General features: G+C 39.6%; 1 protein-coding gene across 2 annotated transcripts; it reads right to left on the minus strand.

The window, feature by feature from the left end:
• Positions 1 to 127: 127 nt before the first annotated feature.
• LOC116716681 (scavenger receptor cysteine-rich type 1 protein M130-like) lies at positions 128 to 6,015 on the minus strand. 2 transcript variants are annotated; one of them, XM_032557504.1, is made up of 4 exons: positions 5,534 to 6,015; positions 3,432 to 3,641; positions 656 to 964; positions 128 to 573 (listed from the first exon to the last, which is right to left on the minus strand). In XM_032557504.1, exons 1-4 carry the CDS (start codon positions 5,577 to 5,579, stop codon positions 191 to 193), a joined length of 948 nt encoding a protein of 315 aa, XP_032413395.1. In that variant the 5' UTR covers positions 5,580 to 6,015; the 3' UTR covers positions 128 to 190. The 2 variants fall into 2 exon arrangements, with proteins under 2 accessions (XP_032413395.1, XP_032413394.1); XM_032557503.1 differs by having other exon boundaries at positions 131 to 579; positions 5,534 to 6,013.
• Positions 6,016 to 10,198: the final 4,183 nt, after the last annotated feature.

The raw sequence follows: 10,198 nt of genomic DNA on the forward strand, positions 1-10,198 counted from the left end.
AATAAAACATAATGTGTTAAACGTTGATTTGATAGGTCAACAGTGAGCCTGTCGCAACAAACAATTAATTAGTCACATGATAAATTAAAATGATCTCTAATGAGTTTTTGTTCATCGATGTGGCTAAACTGAAAACTTTATCTGGATATTTAAATTATTTTAGTTTCCCTCTCCTCAAGGTTTCAGGTTCTTAGTTAAAGGTGACGGTTTCTCTGCAGACATCTGGAACCTGATGGAAGAAACATTTTAAAATAAATAAATATGAGAGTTCAGAGTTACCTGAGCAGATGAAGTAAAGGCGCGAAACACTGTTTCCATCATCAGGTAAACAGTTCTTTAATGCAGATCCTGACTGGAAACAGCCAGACCAGATCCACCAAACTGGTCTCTCTGAAGCTTCCTCTGAATTTCTTGCTGAAACAACAGAACCACAGTCCAGTTCAGCACAAACTGCAGCAGCTAAGTTCATGTCCCAGTAACTAGAATAAACAGCCACTGGTCTCCACTCTTCTTGATGTAACATCTCCAGTCTCCCGGCACATCGGCTGGCCTCTCCCACCAACCTGAAGTTTTCTTGATGTGAGCAGAGACAGAGAGTTCATTAATGAAGGAACTGAAGCAGTGAACAGCAGCAGGTCTGCAGATCCTCCTCTACCTGAACAGGTGAGTCCAACAGCTTGACCAGGTGAGCAACTGTTTCTACCTGAACTCTTCCTGCTGCTGCAGTTCAGCAGAGCAGACTCACTGCCTTCACACAGGAACTCTCTGCTCCCCACTGGAGCCTCTGCTTCTCCATAGAGCGCCCCCTGGTGGACTGAAGGAGGCCCACAGCTAATCTCCCTGCAGACCACCTCTGCATCCTGCAGGTCAAAGTCTTTTTCACACACTGAGGACCACGACTGGTTGGTCTTCACCTCCAGTCTGCCTGAGCACCGGTTGGTCCCTTGAACCAGCCTGACTGAGTCTGTGGATGCAGAAAGAAAAAAGTTTCTTCAACATTTTCACTGAATTTGGTTCCAGTTTGTTCAGCAAAGCTCCAATAAAGAGCAGACTCTGTGTGGAGGAACCAACCAACTGGTGGAGAACGGGTGGAGAGGGGAGTGTCGAGGAAAATTATTGATTTTGGTGCTTAATGCAGTTAATTTTACGCATGTGTAAAAGGGTAGGTTTGATACTCTTGTTGTGAACTGGACAGACAGGGGTTAGAATGCAGATCACCAAATGGGGCCTTTTGCGGCCCGGCTAGAACACAGAGTCATAAATTAGCATTCCTGCAAGCAGTTGGGGGGGAGACCTGCTTGAAGCCAGCATCTGCGATGGTGTAAAACTAATGCAAAATAGAAGATTGAAACCCCGTAACATTTAATTTCTAAGTATTAATACCATGTTTACTGAAGATTGTATTATCTCATTTAAAAACTATTAAAGGATGAATGTATTTGAAAACTGTATTATCTCTGACGATATTAGAAGCAAATGGAAATTGTTTGAATGAAAATGTTTTCTTTATTATTAGAAAATGGCTCAGGAAAGTATACTTTATTTTGTCCTGTGGATTTTATGTATTATTTTAGCAGAACTTAATCTTTTGGGGGGCCGAGTGTCCAAAAGCAAAACTGGGGTTTGCAAAGATAACATTTTTTGAAAATTACCAGATGCAAGTCTCTTCGAGAACGTTAGGAGAGATAATGGAAGAGACGTCAGATTTATGGGTGTCTGCGAAATCTTATCTTAAGACTCTCGGCGCCGGGGACATTCGTACCTGGTATCGTCCAAGATTAACTGGTCCGCCTTTGTCTCTCGATAGAAACCAGACGCCTTTGGAACTTTGTTGTAAATTGGGAGACTTCTCAAGTTTCCTGTAGTCCATACGGGAGTTCTAATTGGTTAAAGAGCGGAACGCCTTAGTTGAATATATTAAATTGAAGAAACACCCACTCAGTATAAAACTTCATGTAAACGTTAAAAATTCAGAATGCTACCACTGTTTTGCTTTTTGGCATAAAAAAGCTTTCTCCAAAGACGCGTCTTTGCCCCCCTTGTTTCTTTGTGTTTCTTTTTCTATTTCTCCTGTTACAGGTAATGAATATATCTCTGTATCTCTGCAGCTTTGTTGTCGATTGCTTTGTTATGAATTAAACTCCGTGATCTGTGACGGCAACGCGCAGTGTCGTGGTTTCACTTCCTCCAGCTGCAGCCCGCCTGCCAGAGATTCCGGGACTCTAAGGAAGAAGAGGCTAAACTTTTGTCCAAAATTAATGTTAAATTATTCTTCCTTAATAGGAGCTGGGCAGAGTTTTGTTATTTTTAAATCTACTGTTTAATATTCTTTGCACTTTTAGCATCTGCTTATACTGCAGGCCGGCCCTGGAGATGGGTGGGAAAAAAACTTAAAACAAACAGAGAAAATTACACTACAACATCACAAAGAACCTATGAATTATCAATTATTAATATTTCATCCTTGTCTTCTGCAAAGCAAATGTGAGAACAGATTTAGTCACAGAATAATAGAAAACTATCATCTTTTTACACTTTAAACTTAATTTGTGGAGGAAGTTCAATATGTGATCAGCTTCTTCTCAATGACATCGAGGTTTTTATAACCCTGAATCTGCTCCACTGGTTCCCCTTTAATCTAATCAAACTTCATTAAATCACTAACCTGGTAAAAACCAGCCACTCTGTAACTACACTTTGATTCATCCAGAGAGTCTGGACTGTGTTGAGCTTTTAAATTTCACCCAGTTGCTAACGTTTGTCCATGACATGCAATGCACCAGATCCACACTAAGAAGTTTACTGGAAGTTTCCTGGGCTGTAAACATGTAGAAAAAATCAATTACCAAGCACTGTTAGATGGAATCACTCAATCAGGTTTACTAGCATATTGTGCACAATACAGAGAACATATAAGAGGATCAATAGTGAAACATTTCCGATTGAAAACTCTTTCAGGCAGAGACAGCAGGAGTTTTATACCAAGGCTGAGGGAGAGACGCTCTGGTTCTCATGCAGCTGCAGGAAAACATCTCCCAACCTTGTGCTTGCAACCCAAACAGCTTCATTTGGTGAGAATCACTAGCATTTAGAATGAAGACAATACAACCAGCAGATATTACCTTACAATAATTTGTCCACCACAAAACAGAGAAGAGCCGTTAAAGTTAATTCAATATTTGGAAGTGTGGCCACCATGGACTGAACTTCCTCCACTGCATTGCTAAAGCTACAGAGACTATGTTTCTAAAATAAGAAAAAATAAATCATTGTTCAAACTTCTCCTTCTGTTCGCTGATTGGTCTGGTAGAAAATCTACCAGAGTGAATCCAGGTGAAGTGGAAGAAGCCCAGACTGAGCTGGAAGTGAGAATTTTTTAAAAGTGGAGTTGGAAGCAGAACAGGAAGGCAATGGCCAGGATATGAAATCACCTGAACAGACGATCTCTAGATTGCCGTATTTATCTCTTTGTAATGACACCAGAGATCCACAGTGGAGCTGTCTGCAAGCTGCAGCTACTGATGTAAAGTTATAGTTCCAGTTCCAATCTTTCACTGGTTCCCAGTCTCCCAGATCCTTCTTCTCCAGTCTGCCAACACAGCGACTCCTTCCTGCTACCAGTCTGAGTTCATCAGACAGCGCTGGAAGAAACAACATTTACATGTTGGGTTACAAAAAGCAAAGACAGATTCAGGATGTGTTGACAGGATCCTGTTGATCGTGTTTATTTGATCTTCTCTTGTTTCTTCCTCCTGTTAGAGGCAGAGCTATCATGGATGGTTCTGATCAAAGCATCTTTATGTTGGAATGGCCTAGTTAAAGCCCAGACTTTAATGTTATTAACACTCTGTAGTAAGACCTGAAATGTTTCTTATTATTCACCTTTTCTACCCATTTATATTTTATGTCTTTACTGAAACCAACCAAAGTCAAATTCATTGTTTTTGTGTAAAAAGTTGTCAAATCCAACAGATTCTGATTCTGAATGCAGAGCAATCAGAATCAGAGCAGCTCATCTAACCTTGTAGATGAGCTGGTAGATAACTTCCATCGTAAAATTTCAGATGTCATTGATTTCTTTGCCTAAATTAAAGTGAAGGTCGTGTCTGGTAGGAACAAACCTCCATGCAAAAATGTGCAAACATTTAGATCTGCAAGACAATTTAGCCGTAGGGCCGAACGTAAATGAAGTAAAACTCAACTTTGTTTATTATGAAATCTATTAAGAAAGACTGTGAAGCTATCACTCCACACTAAAACATGCATAGGAAACACTCTTTGCAGAAATCATAAACAAAAACATGAACAATGATTGAGCTTTATTTGCCACAGTTGACAGGCTGACAAACCACCTGACCTGCAATCAAACTCGGCCTGCAATGAATTTGCCAAATACGCTGCAGAGAAAATTAAAAATATTAGAGGGTCAACATTCACTGCCACACAAAATCTAATATGGATGCTATGCCCAAAGATAATAACACCCACAACTTTTCTTCAGAAAGTCCTGCCTGTCATTTCATTTGATCTGATTCAAATATTAAACTCTTTGCTCTCATCAGGTTTTTTCCCCCAGCAGTTTTCAAACCACTGATATAAAAAATTAAATGATCTGAACAAATCATTACTGCAGAATTACAGGCCGATCTCCAACCTTTCATTCATCAGCTAAATTATTGAAAAGCTGTTTCAACAATTAACTCTGCAAAACAACCGAAACTCTGAGTTCCTTTAAATCTGGACTAAAAACCCAGCTGGTCAGATTTGCTTTAGAAACATAATAAATGAAACACTGAACAACATTTTGATGTGTAACGACGACACTTTGACAAAATGTACTGTTTACTGGTTTACTGTGTGGTGTCTTTAGGACTTTTTGTGATTTTTATGACGTAAAGCACTTTGAACCGCCTTGGTGCTGAAATGTGCTTTACAAATAAACTGATCGATTGGTTGATTGATTCTAATCTGCAGCAGGCGAGTTCCACATCCTGCCTGAGACACTCCCACGTCAGACGGAGCTCAAACGTTTTCACCAACACAACCAGCGGTACCAGAAGCTGGTCCAATGACCGTGGTGCTACTGGGCTCGGTTGGCCAGCAAACGGGCCTGACCAGAACCTCATAGAGAACCTGTGGAGCCAAGAGGAAGATGAGAGAATTCATGCAGAAGGAGCCATTTTATGTGGCTCCACCTGTTTACTGCGCAGATTCAGCGCTGGTGCAGAGTTTCTGCAGCTTCTCCTTATCAATCAATCAATCAGATTTATTTTATAGCACATTTCAGCAACAAGGCAGTTCAAAGTGCTTTACATCATAAAAACACAAAAACCAACAATTCTTGATTTTATTGGCTCCTTAGCAGCAAGTAGACAATATAAACATCACTAACTGTGTAGCAGCAGCTCTATGATCTGAGACTAGAAACAGTTTCCAGTTTTTTGTTTGTAAAATTTAACATGTTTATCAGTCGATCATTTTTAATTTGAACTCTAGTGAATATTAGTGTTTTTGTTTGAAAGTGGAGTCCTACCTGAGCTGCAGAGACACAGAAGCAGCATCAGAGCTGTTTGGTCCATGTTTCCTCTGGATGTGGAGTGAAGCTTCGTCTCTTGATGTGATCAGGATGTGGCTCCAAACTTTGAACACTTCCTACTTTAAGCTTTTTTATCTGCTACTTCCTGAACGTCACAGTTCAGGTCTTTGGCTGCTTTCAGAGACAACGCCTCCTTCCTAGGAGCTCATCATGAAGATGGGTTCATACTGGGCCTACTGGGATTCAGGGGTTTCACCAGTCTCTGTTGTTCCTGTGTTTAGTTCAGTCTTTGTTCTGCATGTGGGCGGAGAGGATCCAGGTGTGTGATCCACTGAAGGGGAACCTGATGTTGTTGGCAGCAGTAGCTCAGCTTCCCTCCAGGAAGGGGTCACAGCTAAACAGAAATGAGCCCAGGTGTAGCTGCTATGAAGAGAAGAAACAGAGAGAGAACATAAACTTAATGTCAGCAAAACCTGCAGACATTCAAGGATGGAGAGCAGTAGGAGAAAGAAGCAGAGGAAGGAGAAGTGGTCAGTTTGTCCTCCAGGAGGATTGATGGAACATCTTTAGATTATAAATCTGGAACATCCATTTTCTGTTCACCCTTTGTCCCTAATGGGGTAGGGTGCCTAGGTGCCTATCTCCAGCTACGTTTCGGGCGAGAGGCAGGGTACACTCTGGACAGGTCGCCCGTCTGTTGCAGGGCAACACAAAGACATACAGGACAAACAAAAATGCACACACACACCTAGGGAGAATCTAGAGAGACCAATTAACCTGACAGTCACGTTTTTGGACTGTGGGAGGAAGCCGGAGTACCGGGAGAGAACCCACGCATGGACAGGGAGAACATGCAAACTCCATGCAGAAAGACCCCAGCCTGGGAATCGAACCCAGGACCTTCTGGCTGCAAGACAACACTGCGCCACTGTGCAGCCCCATTTTGTAATTATTTCCAATTGCATGTAGTTCAGCCTCTGTGTGCTGGCGTGAGCATGCTGAGTGATGCTAATCTGGATTGAAGCTTCAGCAACATTATCAGCTTTGTTGCAACATAACCAGGTTTTTCAGGGTAAATCTAAACTTTAGATCTTCAACTGGAAAAAGTTGTTTATTTCAAAGAGCTGAGATATTTTAGGCCCATTTAACTCAAAACATTTATTATTTGGAATATTAAGCACTACCAGCCCCTTTATGTTGCTGCAGCAACATGCATTTATATCATAAAACAATGAATGAAGAGACATGAAAATCTAAAATATTAGCTGAACCTCTGAGGTTCTGACCCACAATCTGAGCCCGGTTGGACCAAAGTTACCTGTTTGATAGTCGGGTCGGGCTTCTGTGGTGCATTTTTAATAAGCCAGCAGGTTTTTTGGCATAGAAACCATGACTATTTGCTCCTTTGCACTAAATTCATTTCTACCTTCACAGTTTTTCTTAACACATATTTTTTTTGCCTGATTATCATCTTGGGATAGTATCACAGTTTCCGTCTGCGTTGGCTGACTCAATGTACTGAATGATGAAATATCCGTCACTAAGCAAAAAGTCACTGACTTCAAAATCCCCCAACAGATTAAACTAGAACTTCTGAGTTAAATTTTTATTCTTTTCTGTCATAATTAGCAGCATTTTCCACTAATCTATTAGTTGAGCTAATTTTTAGCTTAGCACTAAAGCTAAGTTAAACACAAAAGAAAAGACATTTTTCTCCTTTTGGAGGAAGTTTTTCCAATCAGTCAACCTGGAAAACTTCATTGCAGTCAGCTGATTTGCAGCATTAGGTGGGGGAGGGGCATTGATGCTCTGCAGAAGAAAAGCAACAGCACAAAGCAGAATATTTGCTTTTGAAGCTGATTTTTAAAAATAACATTAGTAAACACAAAAAACACCAAAAAACTTCATGTCATGGTTTAAATTCTCTTTAATCCTATTTAACTTTGTACAAATCTGTAGATATAAAACACAAACATTCCTCTAAACCAGAGTAAACTTCTTCAGTTTTAACCCTAAATGTGTTTTATTTTTAAATACGGTTTCTATGGTAACTAACAGTATAACTTCAACTCCCCAAACAAACAGCGGTGATTTAACACAGCAAATATACAATCATTCATATAAAAAGAAATCTGACAATCAGAACATGGAGTGCAGAAACTTCCATCTTTAACAAAAACATGTTTGACCTTTAAACTTTAAATACTTCACTAAAACAGACAATAAAGCTACAATTTTATAAACTTTTTCAAATGTTCATTCCTGCTAGAAACGATTAACCAGCTGTGTCCAAACTTTTTAGTGCTTTACAAATAAAACATGCAAAATGTTAATAGAAATGCAGTAAAGTTGTTTTATTTGTGTAGAGAAAGAATCTGTAAATCACTTTTTCTATTTGGTAAAAAGGGCAGGACCTGAGTCAGGGCTCGTCAAATTTAATCTAATTTAATCTATTAAAGCAGAAATTGACTCAACAAAAGAGAGAAACCATCTTAGTGTTTAACCTAATTTAAAAAATTATCCTTTTGTTAAAAATCCTCCTAATCTGTCAGATTTCTGTTGCCAGTTGAATCTATTATGTAGTTTCAAACTAAGGCTCCATTTATGTGGCAGCATACTAAGGCTGTTGTAGACAGAAAGACAAAAAATAATTAAATTTAGACCAAAAAAATCCAGAACTTTTAAATAATCGTGGAAATTTTCACTTGAGGTTTTTCAAAAGGTTTAATTCAGTGCAGTTTGAAAAAGTAACGCAGCAGCTGGAAATGGAACAAATGTTGCAATTTTGGTCCCAAATTGAAGATAGAAAATGACTTGATAATTGATAGATATGTTAAAGTTCATAAAAACCTACTTTATAAACACAGAAATTTTACATTTTTTCTTTTTGATGAATGTTTATAATGAAACTATTTGAGATTTTTAGATTTTTCCTTGGCTGTGAAAAGAATAAATAGATTATTTTGTTTTGTTTTAAAGATTTAGCGTTTAAAACTGTTAAACTTGATTCTTACAATTAAGAAAACAGGAGCAAGAAAAGGAAATGTTGCAGACAGTCTTAAACCTTGTTGCTGCTCAGGATAACTCTCCTGCAGTCAAATTCGACCGTTGACCCCCACTTTGCAGCGACCATCTTTTGGAGACTCATGATGGGGAATCCTCTTGATGCTGATTCACAGCAGCATTTTTGAGTCCAGTTTTTAAACAATCCATCAGTTTTTCTTGTATTTAAATGATTTGTGTTATGTGTGTGTTAGCTGGTCCCACCGAGCGATCCCCGTCTGTTCAGGCTCTGCCTGCTGCAGCTCAGGCCTCGACTGTCCATCAGGTGGCTGGACTGAGGAGCAGAAAACAGAATAATCATCACAACATTCAGAACAATGCAAACACACACTGCTGATGTATTCTGAGTTTCTGTTAAGTACCAATGAGCAGTCAGTATCTTACTTGTAGAGGAAAGCGGCCATATTGATCTCAGTTTGGATAATCAGAGAGAAATGCTCACATAAGAGTCTAAGGAAGCAGCCAGAGTTTGGAAATAGCTTCAGGATCTCATTACGATATACAAAAGTCGTTAAAACAAGAAAACTCATTATGACGAGATGAGAAACTTGCTAAATGGGAAAACGTTGTGGGTTCGACTCCCAGTCCCAGTGACCTTTGCCGCATGTCCTCCCCCCTCTTCTCGCCCTCCTTCCTGTCTGCCTACTGTCGCAAAAAATACGAGCCACTAGCGCCGCAACAACTCTTCGGAGAAAAGAAATGAAAATAAAATAAAAACTCACTAAAGTCAGAAAAATTGTACTAATGAGATGAGAAAGTATTAAAATAAGAAAACGTATTATATAAGACAAATAAAACCATTAAAGGAGAAAAAGCGTTACAATAATCAGATGAAAAACTCATTAAATTAGAGCTTTAGCATTAGCTTCCACTAAATACAATGTCAGTGTAGCAGTTAGCGACGTTATGAGCTCTTTGCAGGTTAGCTTCCTCGTTCAGGGAAAAGCGGCTCAGTCGTTTCCGGTTTATTGAAAATGGCATTTTACACTCGGTGCTTGCAGGGCCTGGCCAAGGTAACAATGAATGATGAACATCGATCCGAAGCCCCAACCAGTAGCTGGAGAAAGGTTTAAAGATGTTCGCCTCGTTACACATTCACAGATACAACGGTGAGTTTAATTTATGACCAAAATTAACTTCAGCTTCTGCTAGTAGGATATATTAATTTTTCTTGTAAAAATGTGCTATTTAAGTATCTAAAAAAATTCCTAATCCATTCTAACAGACAATGTTTTTAAATAATTTCGTAATTATTTCCAGGTATATTATGTGTGTTTGTTGTTGTTAGTGTCAGAAACCAGGTAAGGGGTTACGGTTCGGGCTTTTTGCTTCCGAAGCATCAGGAAGGACAACAGGCCCCATAGCTTAACGGTAGAGCAGCTCTGGTGGCAGAGTGAGTTCAGTTAACTGTTCAGGTTCAAAGTTGTGCTACCGTGTTCTTTAAGGTCTCTGTGTTATTTCCTTTTATTACTTTTGTGTGCTTCTTGCGAAAAGCTCAAATAGGACGTGTGTTTACAGCAGTGTGTAAAGGCGGGTCAGTTGCTCGGTTGTCTGGCTGTGGGCTGCTCACTTGTTCCCACACACTCGCTCTTTCAGGCT

The sequence above is a fragment of the Xiphophorus hellerii genome, unplaced genomic scaffold (assembly GCF_003331165.1).
Source record: "Xiphophorus hellerii strain 12219 unplaced genomic scaffold, Xiphophorus_hellerii-4.1 PGA_scaffold_78__1_contigs__length_500000, whole genome shotgun sequence".
Classification (NCBI taxonomy): domain Eukaryota; kingdom Metazoa; phylum Chordata; class Actinopteri; order Cyprinodontiformes; family Poeciliidae; genus Xiphophorus; species Xiphophorus hellerii.

Excerpts from the sequence above, each read along its gene's own strand:
- LOC116716681 (XM_032557503.1), bottom strand. The coding sequence starts at position 5,579 with ATGGACCAAACAGCTCTGATGCTGCTTCTGTGTCTCTGCAGCTCAG. Across the intron at positions 3,642-5,533 it reads TCTGTGTCTCTGCAGCTCAG|CGCTGTCTGATGAACTCAGA; the intron begins GTAGGACTCCAC and ends TGTTTCTTCCAG. Across the intron at positions 965-3,431 it reads TCTAGAGATCGTCTGTTCAG|ACTCAGTCAGGCTGGTTCAA; the intron begins GTGATTTCATAT and ends CTGCATCCACAG.